The 19,813-nt window shown below is 38.3% G+C and overlaps 1 protein-coding gene across 9 annotated transcripts in view; it reads left to right on the top strand.

Annotated features, from left to right (window-relative positions):
- Positions 1-19,813, top strand: part of otofa (otoferlin a) — an 89,586-nt gene that overhangs the window by 13,452 nt on the left and 56,321 nt on the right. For all 9 annotated transcript variants that reach the window (XM_085245885.1, XM_085245884.1, XM_085245882.1 and 6 more), the window contains exon 3: positions 13,896-13,984. In XM_085245885.1, coding sequence (XP_085102011.1) covers positions 13,896-13,984 — 89 coding nt within the window. The remainder of the gene's footprint in view (positions 1-13,895; positions 13,985-19,813) is intronic.

The following is a 19,813-nucleotide window of genomic DNA, read 5'->3' as shown; positions in this document are numbered from 1 at the left end:
GGCATATTGTGGTTCATCAAAGTGAGCAGGAGGAGACCTCAGTGAGTTTACGTCCAAGCTACTTCCTACTGCTCATAGATAATCATGTTTGGGAAGCCAGTATTCAAGTAAGGCCTATTTGTTATATGAGAGTGGAACGTATCACTGTCAGGGTGAGGTTTTTAAACTAATATACGCTATACTACGTTCATATACTGTAAGTCACCTGAGCATAAAAGACTCTTAAAACATAAGTTGAAGGATTCACTGTGATCCACCTCTGGAGATCACATTTCAGTGCTGCTTCACTTGAACACTTGACCACCAGTATTGAGTAGAAGCAGTTTCCAGAGGAGCAGACACAAGCTGGAATACTGCTGATGCTAAAAATAGATAATAAACTTCACCGGGTTTTAAGATTCAGCGTTGCTCCAGGGAGGAGCTTTCCCAACTCTCGGTATACTGAATAAATGATGACCTTAGCAGAATATTTTCTTTGCTGGTATAGAGCTGGAGGGAAGGTAAAGTGGAAATTTGAGCAATGAAAATAAAGGAAATAAAATGCATAGGTGCAAATTATTATGTAGAAGATAATCCCAAGATTTTGTTTTGAGTGTGATTTATGCATTACATTATTTATTCATACTGGTTTTCTATGAATGAATTATAAAACTACCGGTTTAAAGAAGTGTAGGTCAACACAGAAACATAATTTTCTTTAATAACAACTGTATAGTAACAGCTGTTTAAAAAAGAGAGTTTTTATAGGACAGTTTGGATACTTTTACTGTTTTCACAGAATTTAGGAGGGTTAGTAGCTTTCAGATGCTGCTGATCAAATGCACTTGATTAACAGATAATCAACAAATGTGAGTTCATCAGCTGTGTGTCAACACAATGCCACTATGTTCCCAGGAGTGGTTGTTTCAGCAAATTAACAACAAGTTCAGACCCAGCAATGGTCAGAGAATTGGCAAGAAACCCAAGCGCGACTCTAGTCTCAGTTAGCATGTTGAATAATGAAGTTAATGAACAAATATGGGTTGTTTGCAAGGTTTGCCTTGAGAAATTCAATTAAATTCAGTTCAATTTTATTCATATAGCAGCAAATACCAAGAAAAGTTGCCTCAAGCTAGGGCTGCTCGATTATGGCAAAAATGATAATCACGATTATTTTCACTGAAATTGAGATCTCGATTATTTGACGATATTTATTTAACCCTTTAAGACCTACCATAGAACCAAGTCCGCCAGAGCTTATATATATATATATTTTTTTTACATGCTGTAGTGCCATTTGTGGGAGCATTTCAAGTTGCTATACATCAATACAACTGTTATAGCCCATATTTTAATAATATGTATGCATTAAGTCCATAGTAACTACATTAATTGCAAAAAAGTGCAATAAACTACAAAAAATTTTAAAATCGTTTTTGGTTTTTTGTTACATATATTTCTACTTGGGGAAATTTAAGAGGCTTATCCCTCAAAACTTTAAATACAAAAAAGTTGCAAAAAATAGTTTCCCACCACAGGAAATTTATTTTGAGTGTCTTCATAGTTTTATTTTGGAGATTTTTGCAAAGCTATATGTGGAACGAAACCGTGACCGAGGACAAGCTGATGGCATAAGATGTAAGTACAACTCCTCCGGTTTCATATGCAAAACAAATTATTGCGCTAGCTTACGCGGTTCCGGTTCTACAGGGATTTAAAGGGTTAACAATAACAATGTATTGAATAATGACTTTAAAAAATAATATAAAATAGTGTGCAAATGTTTGCAATATAAAAAAATAAATGAAAAATGTAAACATCTATGTTTAGTGAACTTTGCAGTGTTGCTCTGTGGTGCAGCTATGACACCGTAGCAAAGTTTACACACTATGTCTACTTGATCCACGTCTGACTCCGCGAATCCATAATGTTTCCACACCACTGAAGTTTTTTTTACCTCTCTTTTCAACCAACGGCAGTCACTCTCCTCTCCAAATAACTTCTGCTTAGCTTTCCGAGATTTCCGAGCTTCCCTCGGGTCCTCTTAATTGTTGTGATGCGTGTTCGAAATGCAGAGAGGTGCGCTCGATTTGCCACACGGAGCAGCGCGAGAGTAAAGCACGAGGGAGGGGCTAATAATCGGCTCAGTCATTTTTAATGATCGTTGAAAGCCCAGATCGTAATCGTGATTAAAATTCGATTAAGTGAGCAGCCCTACCTCAAGGAACTTTATGTTGTAAGGTCAAGACCCTACAGTAATACAGAGAAAACCCCAACAATCACTTTATCCGCTATGAGCAAGTACTTGGCAACAGTGGGATGGAAAAAATAGACAGGAAGAAACCTCCAGCAGACCAGACTCATGGCGGTCATCCGCCATGTACTTTCTAAAATGTTAACCTTGTAAAAACTGATTTATATTGCACTCACTATATGTCTGAGTGATAACTTTCTCCCAGTATCTTACTTAGAGAATACCTAGAAGAGAAGCTGCTCTTATATCCACAAGGGAGCCTATGCAGAAGGAGTTTGATTTGCAGAGCTACCCTCCACAAGTCAGACATATAGGGGGTAGCTCTGCATATTTGATTTAGCAGAGTTTTTACATCTCCGCTGGGGTTCATGTACCCAGAACTCAATCAGGGATCTTTTCCTTGTTAAGCAAATGCATAAAGCAGAAACATGTGATTCAGTTTATATTTACTATACTATGGTATGTTATGATGGCTTCGCTGTAGCAATAACACAACACATTTATGTTAATTATCAAAGAAGATGATTTCTTTCTCAGATTTGAGATGCTGACCTGTCATTTTTTATATAACATATCTAGATAAATATCGGATAAATGTGCACTGAATGAACACAGAGAAGGATTTCTGTTGTTGCAAAGAAGGAGAACAAAAAAACTGCACTTCAGCGAAAAGAAAGTTTTTCCTTGAGGCGTGAGTGCTATCTCTTAGCACAAGAGCATCTATTTTTAAAGAGTTGTGAAGCCCTTTACTTGACAAGTGTGTGGTCAATTATTTCTGCACCATCTGGTTTCCAGCAGCAGAAACTAGAGAACGGAGAGCAGTTTTATCAGAGTCCAGCTTGACAACAAAATAAGACTTTAGTGAATTAACTAGATAACATTCTCTTAGGTGGCTTCAAAGCTATTCAATTTCAAGAGAAAAGGAAGGCTTGAATTCATGACTGAGCAATCCACTTGTCTCTTGCAGGGCTAGTAATATTTTCAGTAACAGTTTTCAATTCAGTGTTACTAATATAGACAGTCAGCTCAGTAATATTTAAGACAGAAAACAGCATTAACAGGAATTCCTGCAGCATGTTTTCAGCCTACCACAATCACTGATAAATATGCACAAATCCTGGTTGAATGAACTGTTCTGACTGAATTAATGTCACCATGTCTTCAGCCATGGCATTGTATTTGACACATGCTATAAATTAGACTGAGATCAATGTAGAAACACTGAAGCATGCAGAGAAAGTGACATACGAGCTGAAGAGGAAGTGAAAACTGGGATGGACAGTTGAATTGGAAAAAGTAAATTGAGCCCAGGTTTGTGGTGATGAGGAGGGCATGTAAGCAGAGTGCTGTCAGTGATTTCAACAAGATCGAGTTTCTAAGCAGAACCGGCTTATCAGAGATGCTGTTTCATCTGTACACACACATACGCACACAAACACACACATTACCAGCTCAGTATCATGGCAAAGCAACAAAAAATTAGACAATGTGTATTATGTTCATGTGCGTGGACACAAACTGCCCTTTTGTAGTGGGAGTCAGTGCAATTAGTAATGACTACCAGTGTACTTCAGCTGGAAGTATGATTTTTATTGTCATTCCAACACATATATTTGCACGAGTCGAAGCAAAATTGTAATTGGGTGCAATTAAAAGGCAACAAGAATGAGAACATGAAAGAGCAACATGTACACAAACTAGGAACAGACAGCTTGAGCTCATTCACACTGTCATTTAGAATAAATAAGAAAATATGAAGAATAAACAAGAAGCACTCCAGAAGCTCAAACCTCTGCCAAAGCAGCTCACTCTCTGGGCAACATTTAATTTTAATGGGGCAGTTACGTATTTTGTACACCTTCATTCATTTTATATACTCTCAATTATAAAAATATATCATTTCTTTGTTCTTTTTACTTTAAGAAGTTTGTAGTGCAGTAAAAATCATGTTGCTATAACGAACAAAGGCAGCTTAATTTTAAGCACTTGTGTAAATTTATTTTACCTTGAGGACGAGACCAGAGGTTAAAAGTCATGTGATGTTAAGAATTCCTGTATATCACTCAATAAATACCAATATCTTGTCAATACAAACAATACAGTAAAAACATTTTTAAATAGCTCTGTCTAGCATTATTATCACTTTGACCATCAGATCAATCTACTCACCTTTAGGAGAGGTCAGAGGTCAAGTCTAATATGATATTTTAAATCTTTATAAAGTGCTTTTTACATGTTAACAACATAATTACTAATTACGTAGACAGTGTCTACGTAATTAGGCTTTTTTCAGTTTTTGACCTATATATTAAGGTCAATCATTAAGTTGACCTTAAAGACCTGTGGTGGGTGCAAGCCAGATTTTAATGGATTGCTAACACGACCCCATGACCTCTACACTCCTACAAAGTTTTATCAGAGTTCATTCAAAACTTCTCGAGCTATTGTGTTTACAGACAGAATGCCACGCACCCACACAAATGCTACCAAATACAGAAGCTCTTTGTCAGAGGTAATAAGAAAATTTAAGGTACAGTGGATAGTGCAAATGCAAGATGTTTCTCATGTTTTTGACCTTTATCTGGCAGCAGCAGACTACAGAGCACCACCAGAGTTCAACAATCTGACAGCAGAGGCTGTTCCTGAGTCTGGTGGTTCTGCACTGCAGCCTCATGTCAAGCCTCTTGCATCTGCTTGTATAGATGTGTGGTGGTGCAAAAATAGGTTCAGAACTAAGCCCCCAAGTCCAACACGCCTCAGCCTCCTGAGAAAGTAGTGATGCTGATGTACCTTCTTAACTGGGAAGGGAGTGTTATGGCTCCAGGTGAAGTCCGCAGAAAGATGTTCTACAGAAAAGTAAAATGTTTCTGAGCCTAAGCATAACTAAGCAACCTCTAAGGCAGCTTTGAGCTCTAATTTGGTGAATAAACCGAACCAGACAGTGATTGCAAATAGATGCCTACAGCAAATAATTAAAAACAGCAAATGAAAGTCTTTTTGTTCTCATCACTGCCATTAAAGAGTAATCTGCTGCATTACTTGTTGAAAAAAAAAATCCTAATAATAAGAAACTAATTTTTAAGTATATGCTAACATTTAAATGGTAAATGTACTGATTTGTATATAATGATTTTCTGTTCCTCTGGAGCAGTCAAAGCTTTTTATACAATATGCCTCATTTACCCATTGGACCATTCATACAAGCGCTTTTCTATGCTTTTTCTGACTAAATTCTTCCTATTTAACATGCACAATTTGTGGTTCAGTATCAGGGATCAAACCACAAATGTTCCATTTAGTAGATGACCTGCCCAATTTTCTAATTTATAGTCAACTGTGGTGACTGTAGCTCAGGAGCTAGACCGGGTCGTGTACTAATCAGAATCATCAGTTGGTGGTTTAGTTTTACTCAGCATGGTTGTGAAGATAACCATGTGTTCCACAATGATAACACATTTATTTGATAAAAATGAATTAAAATCACGCTGGACAGTAAAGAAAGAAAGATGATAATAGAAAAAGCTGAGCAGTGAAATTTATTGTTAAGTTTCTGTATGTTGGTGAAGTGAAGTTCTAGCATTGAGGGATGAACTCATGCAGAGGTGGACTCACACTGGCACATCAGAAAAACTTCAATGCTATAGCATGTGGATGCAGCTGGTGCATATGTAGCCTGCTGGTAATGGAGCTGCAATCTTTTTGCAGTCTCCCTTTATCTCCTTTACCCTTTAAGGATAAAGCCTGAAGAATCAAAGTTTTGACGACTACAACATCATAAGGTTGTAAGAAGCCTGCGAGTTTGACCTGACTTTACAAGCTGTAAGAAGAATTTTCCTACTGTCAGTGCAGTGCACGTCTTTAAAAAAATATTTTGTTCGTAATTAATAATGGAGGTGTTTTCATTTTCTGTGTCTGTGGCAACAGTCATGAGATATAAAAGGATGGTGAGTGGAGGGAAAACTGAGGTCATCCATTTGTTCACCATGATGCTAGAGCGTGGGTTCACAGCAGTAATGGCTTTTCCTCAGCTTCGCATTTAGCCGCTCTGATAGGGCGCTGTGGTCTCAAGGCTTGTGGTTAGTGACATCAGTTCTGTCACTTTTAATGAGCGGCCTCACTCTGGCAATTAGGCGTTGTACAATGCAGGGGGTTGGGCGTGGGAGTCTGGGAATAGTAGTAGTGTAGTATTCAGGCAAGCTCAGAAAAGAATGGAGCAGATCTAAAATAAGATTAGTGTTCGTTTGCCTTTTTAAAAGCATCATTGCAGCGGTTGCTTCTCCAGTTACTCTCACATATTCCTATATTCACATAATCAGTGATGCATTTTGATAAAGCAAGCCAGCCTGAATGGTAGAGTAGGCGCATTGCAGCAGTTACATCAGTCAGTGTTTGAAGCACAGTGACTACTGACACTTGAAGGTCGAGTTTGTATAACTGGAAAACTTTACAATCCATAACACTGTCTGACTACACATTGTTAGTGTTCTTTTTTACTAATATAACTTTTTGGCTAATTCTGGCTGACTGTACAGGGGCTTAATTGACATCAAAACATTAATACAGAATACATATTAGCACAGGTTTAACCCTTGTATGGTGTTCGGGTCTGTGAGACCCGTTTTCAGTTTTTTTCAAAAGAAAAATGAAACAATTAATTATTTTTTCAACCTGAAATTCATTGGCTTTGGCTTATTTTCTGTGAAGAACATAAATCCGAACTAATTTTCAATGACCTCATACTGTACCTCCCCCCACGCATTTACATTACATACAAGGTGTTCGGGTCCACTGGACCCAGGTCTAATAAAAGTGTTGAAAGTGTAGGTCATGTGTTCCCACACTCTGTCTTCCTCCTTTCTGGTGCTGCTGATAGTGTTTTCTTCCCCTCCTGCACAAAGTTGCAGCATTGTTGAAAATTCAACTATCAACACCGTCTGCTCTTACATTCCCACACATTTTACCCTCTTTCTTGAGGGATCCAAATTTTATTTTCTCATACCCTGTCCCACCTGCAAATTAGGGGCATAATACTATAAATAAGACTTTGCCAGTGTGGTTCTTTATCACAACTGATCAAGATGGCAAAAGATTATCTGCTGCGAGGGCCATCCAGTTGATTTTGGAAGAGAGAGGGGCTTCGGATGATGATGTTGACAAAGAGGTTTCAGAATATTTCACATTTCTGAAAATTCAGAGTCTGACAGTGACTTTGAAGAAGAGGATGAAGTTGAGCACCATTTAGTAACAAAACGAAGACGAGTACCCCATCTGCAGCCAGCTCCAGGACCAGAACAAGCCCACCAGACAGCAAGTGAAGAAATATGGACGTCAATAACTGGTGAAATCGAATGGTGTTCTTGCCCAAGAAATGAGCCACCCTGCAGAGCTGTTACTGTGATAAGCAAGGGCCAACATGGCTGACAGTTACTCATGTGCAGGACATCAAGTCTTCATTTGAGCTTTTCATCCCAGATTCCATCCAGAAATTTTTTCTGGATTGCAGTAATCTAGAAGGTGGAAGGAGATTGACCAAATTCATCTAAGAACCCCAAAGGCCTACTTTGGGGTTCTTATCCTTGCAGGAGTTTTCAGGTCCAAAGGGGAATCCAAAGAATCCCTGTGGGATGCAGAAACCGGCAAGAACCTTTCCGTGCATCAATGTCTCTGGAAAACTTCCACAAAATTTCCAGGATTATCCATTTTGATAACCGAGACGACACACCAGCTCGACGGCAGAGAGACAAGCTAGCTGCCATCAGGACAGTGTGGGATAAGTGGGTGCACCACCTCCCCTGTTTTACAACCCTGGGCCTAATGTCACCATTGATGAGCAGCTGATCCCATTTAGTTGTGAAACATATTGCTTCACGTGTAAATGTGTTGTGTCTTTCCACTCACTCCACTTGATTATAACTGATTTATTTTTTTATAACATTTTATATAAAAAAAAAAGAATCGAGAAGCACTTTAATTCATAAATGTGATCTAACAAAGGTAAAGAGAAAAAATTAACCATGTTTGCTGTTCATATGGCTTGTAATTGGGATGAAGTAAACATCTGTTCAGTAATTTAACATAAAATTGTTTGATAGTGTTAATTTGGAAAGCCAAAACTCTAGCGGGTCCACCAAACCCATGAACACTGGCTGAGTAACAAAAATATGAACACCACACAAGGGTTAAATAATAGTATCTATCATGGCTGCATTCCCTGAAAGTAAGGCAAACCAAGGGTTGAGGTGTTTTGTGCATACCAATACATTATTGTAGCTCACAGAGATGTGAGTGTTATTTTTCCACTTTGAGAAGTCCAAATGTCTTCTGGAAATTCTGTGAAAAGGCTCTTTTTAGCCCATCGGAGAAGGAAAATAAGTGTTAAGAATAAAATGAATGATGGCTACACTCTATTCAAATTTCCTTAAAGCCATGACAGTGTGACAGAGTTGCGATGAATCGTTGTAGAGCCTATGACGTAACCTATATAAGTGTCTGGCGCTGCAGGCCAGCCTTCTTCTGTGTAGCATTAATTACCTTGTGCTGATGTCCTGGTGATTTACATGCAGTGCCAGGCAAAACAAATAAAATCCTGGCACTTTTTTTTCTTCTGGTCGTCTCTTTGATGAGAGACCAGAGGCAAATATATTTGTCCCTCATCTCTTCGCATCCATTCTGACATGCTTCGCAATTCCCCTTCAGGAATTTGACATCTGTTATACTGAGGCTAATTCTTTATGTCGAAGCTATGACTGTTATACTCACTGATTCATTCAAGAACTGCATTGAAAAAATAGCAGGAAACTCACAGAATAACTAATGTTACACCGGTGCACATCAGGTTACAGAGTAGGTTTATGTTGTAGGGTTTCACGGGGATTTGCGGTTACGTACCTATGCTGAAGATTCAGCAAAGAGTAAAAATCAACTGTGATCATATCAACTGATCCCTGAAGCTTTTTTACTGGTTCATGAAAAGCCAGTTACCATTTACCATTAATAATTAACAAGAACTTTTTTAAAAACATGAAACATCTACTGTAGCTAAGGAAACGGAATGTTTTTTAGAGAAGAAAGCTTTGCTAAACAAAGTGTGCATTATTCCGTTGACTAAAGTTTTGATTTTGTCACCACTGTGTGTCAGTTTTTTCCACGGCCAGATGTGTTAACATCTGTGGGATCTTTGCCAGGATGTTCACTTTATTGTAACTTTGTTGCCTCTTCTTTCTCGGTCAGAAAGTCTTCACTTTTTCAGAGTGGTCTTGTACACTCACCATGCACTTCATTGAGTACAGCTGATCTATTAGCTGATCACAAAGCAGCAACTCAGGGCATTTAGGCAAGCAGACAAAGGTGATTTAAGTGACTTTGACTATGACATGTTGTTGGTGCCAAATGGGCTGGTCTGAGCTCCCCAGAGTTCAGAGAAAAAGGTCTTAAAAAGAGAAAATATGTAGTGAGGGGTAGTTCTCTGGGTGAAAATGCCTTGTTGATGCCAGAGGTCGGAGAAGAATGGCCAGACTGCTTTGTTCTGACAGGAAGGCTACAGATATTGGGCAATAGAAGATTAGTAAAACATTGCCTGGTCTGATGAGTCTTGAATTCTGTTGTGACGCTGGGATAGTGGTACCAAAATTTGCCATAAGTAACATGAAACCTTGTAACAACAAATTTACCGGCAGCTTTTGTTGGGGGTGAACATGAGCAGGGAGTCTAATACCTGCAAATCTTCAGTAGGTTGTTTTCTTTTAAGTATGTTTAATTTTAATATTTTATTGCCCTGAGCCTGAAAAAGTAAAATTAAACATTTGGCTAAATCACAATTGTCACATAATCACATTATTTATTCATGCCTCTTTTACATTTTAAATAAATAGAGCTAAGTAAAGAAAATTGCAGTGCATGCAATCTACCTAGCAGGGTGAAGCACAAAAAGGGAATCTTCTTTGTCTTGTATATAATATCAACGTTTTTTCATTAAATAAAAAGCATAGATTGAAAATTGAAAAACGGGTGCTCCTTTAAGGCTTAATTTTGAGTTTAATTTTGCATAGCATAACCAGAAATTGCTCTGTTTGCAGACACTTGTTTACAACTGAAGCCCACCAAGCTTTTCCACTTTCCCACCTCTCATTTTGTTTATCTGTCCTGTGCAGGTATTTAAACCACTGTAAGCATTTTGTCTGTCACGGTGGCTACAAAAGCCTCAGGCAGCATAAGCAGCTTAAGCTTTCTTGTTGTGGATTCCTGTCTGTGTTATTTTAGCAATAAGTTGTTCTGAATAGTATACCAAAGCAACATAACAGACATGACAATGCTATAAACAGATGTTTAAAGGTGGTGCGTGTCAAAAAAATAGTAGGAAAACAGGAAATGTTTACAAGCACTTAGACATATAACACGCATGTTTGTATTGAGTTTACATTCACTGATTAAAATTTGTGCTTCTCTGACTCTTGGGAAATTAATATGGCTGCCCAATCTCCCTGGTGTTGTATAAACAATTCCTAATCACACAGTGGTGTGTATCATTTGACTTGAAGTGTGTGTGTTATGCAGTGGTGTGTGTGTATAGGGCATTAGCTGTGTGCGCTGTCATTTGTGCACCATTAACACCATGCTGGGGCCTCCTTTTCGCACTCTCGGCTGTTCAAACATGCCGGAGGAGATTCGGTATTAAATGAGATGTGGCGCGGCTGTATTAGCCACTACCTCAGACAACGACTGTCACTTCAGGATGTTTTCAGGCTTTGAGGGTGGTGGGAAAGAAGGGGCAGTACTAGCTTCTTCTGACTGAAACCTGGGAACACAGGCTGCAGATCCTGAAGGTTGAGTATGCATGGACTGATGTTAATGCACACTTACAGGCCTGGCCACAGATCCTTGAAGGTCTAACAGTAGCAGGTGGAAACCACGGGATTCGCTAATGGGACGGTCTTGATGGATCTCTTGTCTGACAGCCTGCAGTGTTCTCTTAAGTCAGAGGCCCATATCAGCAAGGGGCGAATTACTTTTAAATCACCTGTGCAACATTTATCCCTGTGCCCTTGTGAAGACTCTTTCCCGTCATATTGTACAGCAAGAGGCTTAGAGGTGATTTACTGAATGTGAATCAACACCTGTATGTATGATGGGGCTAAATTTATAACTTACATTTGTTTCTTTTATCTTCTGGTCTCGCCCTGTCATAGTTAATCAACACAGGTGGAGTGAGTAATGCATCACAATTGGATGTCATACTTTATTAATGGAAGCAGTAAAAGCCAATTAATTGCTTTTACCACATCTATCATACTTTCCTTAAAAGGCTAACTGCTAAGTGTTTTATAATTCTCGAGTCCCTTTAGTGTGGGGATTAATGAACCCAAGTAATTCACTCTTCCGATGTAAAGCTGGTAGCAACAAACCTGAAGAGAGTTTGGATATATTACTTTGCTGAAGTCAGCTGTGATTAGAGGTTTGAGAAAGAAAGATTGTTCAAGCTTATTTTCATATAAAAAACCAGTGGAATGTTTTCAGAATAAACTGTGATTTTGTTATATAAATGATAACCAGCAGGTGGGCTCGCCTGTATAAAAGCAGAAGCTTTAGCATTTTGTTGGAATGAAGCATTTAGGTGTGTGTTAAGACAATGCTATAATCTTCCCAGGTATGGATGTTCCAACAAATCTACACCAATGTCCATGCAAAGCTCAGAGACACTGCAAAACCCAAGAGCTATATCTCAGACACTACAGGGCTCAATTAGAATGTTAAAGGTGAAAGTTCATGACAGTATAATTAGAAAAAGATTGAAGAAGTTTGGAAATTTGCACAGGTTGCCAGGAGATGGCCTATTTTTTAAAAGAACATAGCAGCGCGGCTTAGTTTCATCTAAACAAACCAGAAGACTTCAGGAAAAATGTGTTTTGGACAGATGTGACTAAACTCTCATTTGTCCAAAGGACATTGTTTCAGTGGTCAATTTTCATGAAGATTTTGCACTTGTTTTGCTTACTCAGCCGTCTTGCAGTTGCTGACTTGGCGATAAATTCCTCTGTTTACCAAAGTTGTCCACAGTCAAATGCTAAAAGTGGTTCTACAAGCTACTGAATCATAAGGTGCACTTGATTTTTTACAGGACTGAATAAATTCCTGTGACAAAATTCTTTTACCGATGTCTGCAGCCAGTCTTGACTCTGCATTTTATTAAGATTGATGCTCTCAAGTCATATCATAGCAGTCCAACTCACTTTAAACAAGCTTTGGATATCTGTTGGCAGTAATATGTTTTACCCTGTAAACGCACGCGTTGCCTGCGTTTACAGGCAACGCAACAATATATGTTGTTTTTAAAGCTTTCATTTATAAAATAATACAACTACATTTTAAAGAATCAGCCACCTAGATGAGTGTAGAAGAAAAATTTAATCTCATTAGATAGTAAATATTGTCTAGATGTATCAGACTCTCTTTTCTGATTCATATAAAATGATAACAACTCATCTGTTTAGATGATTCAATTTAAGTCTCCATATAGACAGCAATATAATTTTCACTCAACAGGACCTTCAAGAGAGATATCGTTTCGATGATTATTTGTCATCGAGTAAAGAAAAATGATTTCAAATGAACTTCAGTCTTTGGAAATATAGTAAAACTGTTATTCAGAGCTAATTCCTTTTAAAATGCTAATTAACAGTTATCCCTCAAAGCTATCCTCAGACTCACAAACAGGAGGATAATAAATACATTTTCATTGGATTTTTGCTTAGCTCCTGCTTTTTCTTGTTTTCACTGATGCAAAAGTTATCAGTAAGCTTGGTTGGTGCAATATAACCTGGAGATGTTCAGCGTGATGAATAAAACATCAATAAAAAAATCCCTCCTGAACAGTGTCTCTGTAGCTGCTGGTGATTTTTAGAAAAAGAAAATCAAGGATACTGCAAAGTAACAGACGCATGCTGACATAGGGCCTTGAATATAGTCCGGGACTTTGGTTGACTTTTTTATTTTTGCCTATACTTAAGTGAGAAGATAGATAGTACTGTGTATTTTACCTTGAACTTAAAGGAATTTTATCTAGTAAACAGTTAGATGGTGGATAAATTAATCAGTTGAGAAAAATTGATTTTGGAAAAGTGTTGATAATTGCCATTTCAATATAAAAAAAATAATAATAATAAGTACACAAATCAGATAAATTGGAAGTTATAGTTATAGTATAGTTGAACTAATGTGCAAAATCATAGGCTGCATATAAAAGATAGAATGTGGCCACCATGATGAAGTGGAATAGCCTGACATTAACATAGCACTTGTTTAGTTTTACAGGCAACGCAAAGCACTTTAGACTGCATGTCACATATTATCTCTTGAGGTCAAAACCCTATGCCATGCTGTTAACATGCATTTATCTTTAATGCTCTCCAGTTTTAAAATCTGAGTCTGCAGGAACTTTTTTGCAACCTCAAGTGGCAATTAGATGAACTGTTTTTGCCATTTATGCAAAGGCTCCATCTGTGAGGTTACTGCTTGGAGAAAACAAGCAATTTAATGGTGTCACTCTGAACATAACAGAACTTGTCACTTTTTTCCGTGCATATAATTGATTGCATTTGCATATAATCCGAATAATCAATGCTGCAGGTTAGCTGCAACCTGACCATGTTTTTTTTCTCTTTTTCAGACATTTCGATGGCCCATTGCCAGCAAGCTGGATGGAAATGAAATGCTAGAGATCCAAGTGTACAATTACAGCAAGGTCTTCTCCAACAGGTATGGTGCTGTTTACTAATTCAAGCCCCCCAGACAGCGCTTCAGAGTAAATTGTCTATGTTTGCCTTCCTGCCTTTCTGTTGCAACCTGTGACCACCCCAGACTGACACATGATGCATGTAGCTAACCTAATGAAGGAAACGCTTAAATTCCTCTAGGGGTTTGCTCTAAATTGACTCACCTGTATGCAACAGACTGCAAACAGCAGCCAGGGCTGAGTAAGCATCACGCCAGAAAGTGGGCAGAGGTAATGAAACAGTATTAAAGTCTTGGTAACAGGCATATTTATCATTTCACACACTCCAAACAGTCAGATCATTTTAGAAAAAACCCATCCGGTCCTGTAGCTGATGATACAACTGAAAGTTGAGTATCATTGCTTTTACAATATCCGTAGGTTTAAAGACAAGTCAGACAAATGTTTCATTTTTTTTTAATTGTGTCATAGCTAATATGTTTTTACTGACACATCCCAACCTCACGAGGTGTAATCATGTGAGAACCAACTAAAAATATTACTGTGAGGTTCATCTGACCTGAATCATGGGTGCAGCATGACACTAATAACTTATAATGCTTTGTCTACAGAGAAGAGCCTTATTTTTCTGTCACCATTTCTCGCATGTCTGAAAGAACACATTCCTATTTCATCAATCCAGCCGTCCAACTAGGCCATGTAACTGCTCTTGTACTCCTTGCACATTAGTATTTCTTACATTTCAGATATGTATTCGACCTCTTGATGCTCATACCTGTGTGATGCCTTTTGAGAGCTGCCAAAATGCATGTCACCCGAATACATCCTGTATGAACAGAAATGGAGCAGAATGTACTACTGCTCTCCTAATGTGTTGTTTCTATTACGCTTCCCACATAGACAAGGTGTAGAAATCATTTGTGCAAGGCTGTTTGTGTAAATTGGCTAGTTAAGTAATATCCCTCTTCTCCTCACTTCTTCAATTTCTTGTTAATTTTTCCTTTATTTTGGTTCATTTGGATGGCGCTGTGCACTTTTTGTGTCCTGCTTGAAAAAGTGATGGACTGGTTGTACCAGGAAGCCAGTCCACCTACTGTGTCCATAACAAATCCAGTCAAATTATACCAGCTGCCCAACTTCTCACAATGGACTGATTGATGTGTCTAATATGGTTCAGACTAGAGAAAACATTGCACCACCCTCCGAGTTAATAAAGCACAGTAATGTTAACTTCCTTCTGTGTGTGCCCATAAGCATCAATACATGTGTGTAGCACCAGCTCAATAGTTAGTCTATGTAACCTAATCATGTCTGCAGTGTGCAAATTTAGCTGCATGTAAATGTGTGTAATAAAGAGCTAAATGCTGGTGACAGGTGTGCAGACACATGCTAGATCAAGTCTACATCAAGGCAGATTTGAACTGTCAGCAAGATTTCTTTATGCCATTGTGTGGAAGACTGAAGTTGAAACAAAGACAAATACATTTTTACAGGCATGCATGACAATTAGGGGTCAGTGAGTTTAGGAGGGTTTGGGCAGGGGTGGACGGTTAATTTTCCCAAATGGCAACATGAGAATCTGAAACGTTTGTGGAGGGCCGCACCAAAAAGCTGATATCAGTTCACCTCAGTATTAAATCCACAACAGTCCCAGTTTGTTTCTGTATGCGGCCCCTTGGGAACTTTATTTGCCTAATCCTGCTTTAGTGTGACTGTCCTACAATTAGCAAGTCACTACAGCTTAAGAATGCAGTCACCTTGGCTTCTCAGTCACCTTTAACGCTAGTTGTACGAAAAGACACCATAGGGAAGCAGCTGATATTTTTTAATCTTTCTGGTCATTTTTCTGTCAAAAATTAGCCTTACCAATTCAGAGTGAAAAACTGATATACATAACGTGCTAATCAAGCTAGCTACTTACGCAAAGCCACCTATTCAAAATGGTCTGTAATTATATGCTCCCTAGCAAAGATGTAAAATCTAACAGATTAAGAATTTACAGGAAAAACAGTATTAGGCTGGGCAGTAACACCAGTGTGAGTAGAACAATGTCTACATTAGCATTTTGCTAAAAGCAACACTGCACCAAAGTAGCATAGTTTTGCAGACACATGACTACTGACCATGTGATATAACTTCACCATTCTGGATGTGTGACTATTGTGAATGTGGTGTCAGGTGAATAAGGCCCTAGTCAGCAGGATTAAAGTATGATTTATTGGGTTGGGGAGCTGTAAGAGCTGTAAGAGCTGTAAGCTGTAAGCGTGGCAGTGCAGAGTGGGGAAAAATTACTTAGAAATAAGTTTGATGATAATTTGCTTGTGAACTCTAGTAGATTTTCTCTCTTTAGAGATTAGCTGACCTGTGATGCTACTTTTGCTACTTTTTGATTTAGCCAACTAAGTTAAACACTGCAAACCTATCAGTGTAGCCTATACTAAACTGATATTTTCATGCAACCTTTGAAAAACACAAAATGAGCATACTTAAATTTGTTTTTGCAAAATGCTTCACAAAAATATAATTTAGCAACACGTTATTTAAAGGTCTAATAACTTATTCAAAATTCATGACAACTTTAAATGTAAGATTTAAACTTCCAGTTTATAAAATGTCACATACTGCTTCATCTATCAGTGTCACACATTAACATTTTTCCCTCTCCTAAGGAAATTCAGCAACTGTACATTTAGCTCATGGATACATTTTGTAATAAACTACACAGAAACATTTTGTGTGTTTCCTGATGCTTGTTGAACTGTTTAAAATGTTTCATTTAAAATTATCTTGCAATTAAAAAAAAACACTACTCAATTTATGCTCACTCCTCATAGCTAAATGCTGAAGTATAGCATACATAACTTTAGGTCAGCACCATAAATGCATCACAGGGAAGAAAGGGATGCGTTGAAGGTGTAAGCAGGCTGTGGGATGCCATTATGTTTGTATTAATGAGCAACTATCTCCATGTCATCACTGGAAGAATGCCAGGTTGCAGTGCATGAAAAATTCACGCATTCAGCAACATTATGCAATAACCTGCCTATCAGATGTAATTACTCATTAACTAAAGGTGCCGGAATGCAATTCCAATTGTTGCTATCTAACTTTAATCTTTGTTAGTCACACAGGCCTAGATACTGGTTCTCAACCAGCTAGCAATCACCCATCATAGGGGAAAAATGTGCACTCCTTAACCAGCTGGCAGAAACCGCATGATTGCTTTGGTTGCTAGCAGATTGTTGTGGTTGCCCATTGTTGGTGGGCAAAGGTTCGGCTTGCCTACGAATACTCCCCAGCTACTCATCAAGCCACAGTGAAAAAAGAAAAGCGTGACAAAAAAACATAAACTGTGATAGTTTGCCTTCAAAGTAAAGGAAATCTCTCAATTGCAGTGGTAGGGTATGGCTTTTTACACTGAAAGTGAACATTTCCTGGTTCTGGTTTGCATTGCAATTTTTACAGTTTTACTACCACCTGGCAAGTAGTTACTACAGGCAACTTGTTAGGAATCTAAGCAATTAACAAGGCACGACTGTATATTGACTGCATATTATATATTGAATATATAATGTATTGGCTGTGTATATAGAGAGTCTTGTTTACAAAAAAGAAATATAACAAATTCATATAGGTGCAAGCATGCCATTGCTCTGACACAGCAAGATTCTCATTCTTAACACTGCATATAGAGTTATAATTTTTTCAGATGTTTTTTCCAACTATGGAAAGCTTTTTCATAACTTCAGATGGATATTAATTCTGCATCATTGATCCTTAAGCAATGAAGGCAATTTTTACAGTTGTACACAAAGCAACTGCTAGATCCATTTTAAAAAACATACATTAAATTCAATTTAAATGCAGAATTGATTTGAGCCAGAGTTTCTCTTGGGTGGGAAAAAAACGCTGTTCTATTTTAATGAAACTTTTTCATCGACTAACTTTTTCATAACAGCTCAAGCACATTTGGAGATGGTTGAGTCCAAGCAAAATGTATACTTTGCCATAAGTAGGCAGTTCTTAAATGTAAAAACTGAGTACATAAGCATAACCGGACACACATTTAAACAGGTAAATAATTCAGTGTGAGTCACAGCTTTTGTGGTTCTTGCACCTGTTCCACATGTCCACAGGCTACTTAATTACCAGGGTATTTAATCTACTTCATCACTGTTTGTACCAACACACTTTAGGGCCAGTGTGATACACCCTGCCACCACAAATGTGATCACATTACAAAAACACAAAGAAAGGGCAGTGATGTGTAGTGGCCTCTTTGCTGTAGTGACATATAGACCGTGTTTTATTTGTTTTCTCATGTGGCTGAGAGATTTGCTTTCATATTCGGCCCATCATGGGGTATACTGTGTGGGAGTTATTGAGCACTGAACAGTGACAGGTTATATGATAGCATATTCAGTGTTCTAAACCTTAGGTCGGTGGTGTCTCAGCGCGTAGATTGTAAGACTGAGATAGAAGCCACAGGCAGGATGCCTGAGGCAGACTTAACAGTAAGCAAGCGAGAACTCAATATCAGCAATAAACAGAATTCTAAAAGGTCCAGATGCACGAGGAATAACCTAAGCGACCAAGCTCAGGAACATAACAGACACCTAAACAAAGGAAAAGGGACTATGTATACGGACATAGGGGAGGACAAACAAGGAGGAAACAAAGCCAAAAGCAAGACAAAAAAAGTAATTTTTTAGGTGCTTTCAATTGATCCTTCCTGTCCAGCAACATATATAATAATGTGTATGTGTTAGTCCCCATAGGGAAATTACTCTTCTGCATTTAACCCATTCACCCAGTGAAGCAGTGGGCAGCCACCAGTGCAGCGCCCGGGGAGCAGTGTGTAGGGACGGTACCTTGCTCAAGGGTACCTCAGGGTATGTAAAATAGTATTCACTGATCAATTGAGAGTGGTTGCAAGAAGTTACTGGCAGCTGCTGTGAAATGGAATGCTAAAGCTGAAAAATGGAAACAGAAGCAATTCACCTTCAAAGTAAAACTTGTGCATTTTGAAAGGCGTCTACTTCAGCATTAAGGGACAACTTTTATTTTGAAGACAAACATTCTCCATTTGCAGTTTGCATCACACATTGTTGAGTTTGCTCCATGGTAGTTAGCTAGCAATTAAATGTAGACTAGCTGCTGTTTTTCACACAATTGTATCAATCTGCCAGCTACCAAAAAAATCAGATGGAGGAATTTTGTGCAACACTTTCCTTGTGACCAGTTTCACTCAGTGATAGCCAGTTATCTCCAGCAACCACTCTTAAACCAGTTGGCTAATATACAATTTCCCTAGTGGCCAACTGTACCGAGGGGTTGCTGATCAGCCTGTGTGACTGAGGAGTCTTCAGCTAAACAGATAAACCTGGTTTCATTTTTGCTTTTGTTTCAGTGCAAAATGAAAATTGTGTCAATAATAGGCAGATTTTGTCTATGCTCCGCACCCCCACACGCATCTTTACAAACCTTATGTTCTCTCTTTCTTCCACTTCGCCTCTCTATCCTTTGGCATAGTTTGAAATAAAACAATCAGTCAAAACAAACACATTTACATATAATTCTTTGTTTTGTCCTGCAATGGAATGTGTCTGTTACAAAGCTGTAAGAGTGCTTTATGTATATGCATCACAGCAGTAAAAGGAGCTAAACCGCAGGACCACACTCAGATTGCCATGGCATGCTGATGGGCAATAAAGCAAGGCATAATAGCTTTTTCTATCATTTGCGGTTAAAAATTCTATTAAGCTCATCTGCGTGTGTGAAAAGGAGACAGGGTGTATTGATTGCATCCCCATGAATCAATAGATCATCTTTGAGCAATTCAGTGATGCATT

Source organism: Mchenga conophoros, linkage group LG15, assembly GCF_057382185.1.
Source record: "Mchenga conophoros isolate Kocher_MC1m ecotype Shallow Benthic linkage group LG15, M_conophoros_male_GT1.1, whole genome shotgun sequence".
NCBI classification, from domain to species: Eukaryota; Metazoa; Chordata; class Actinopteri; order Cichliformes; family Cichlidae; genus Mchenga; species Mchenga conophoros.
This window is presented reverse-complemented; position numbering and strand designations above follow the sequence as displayed.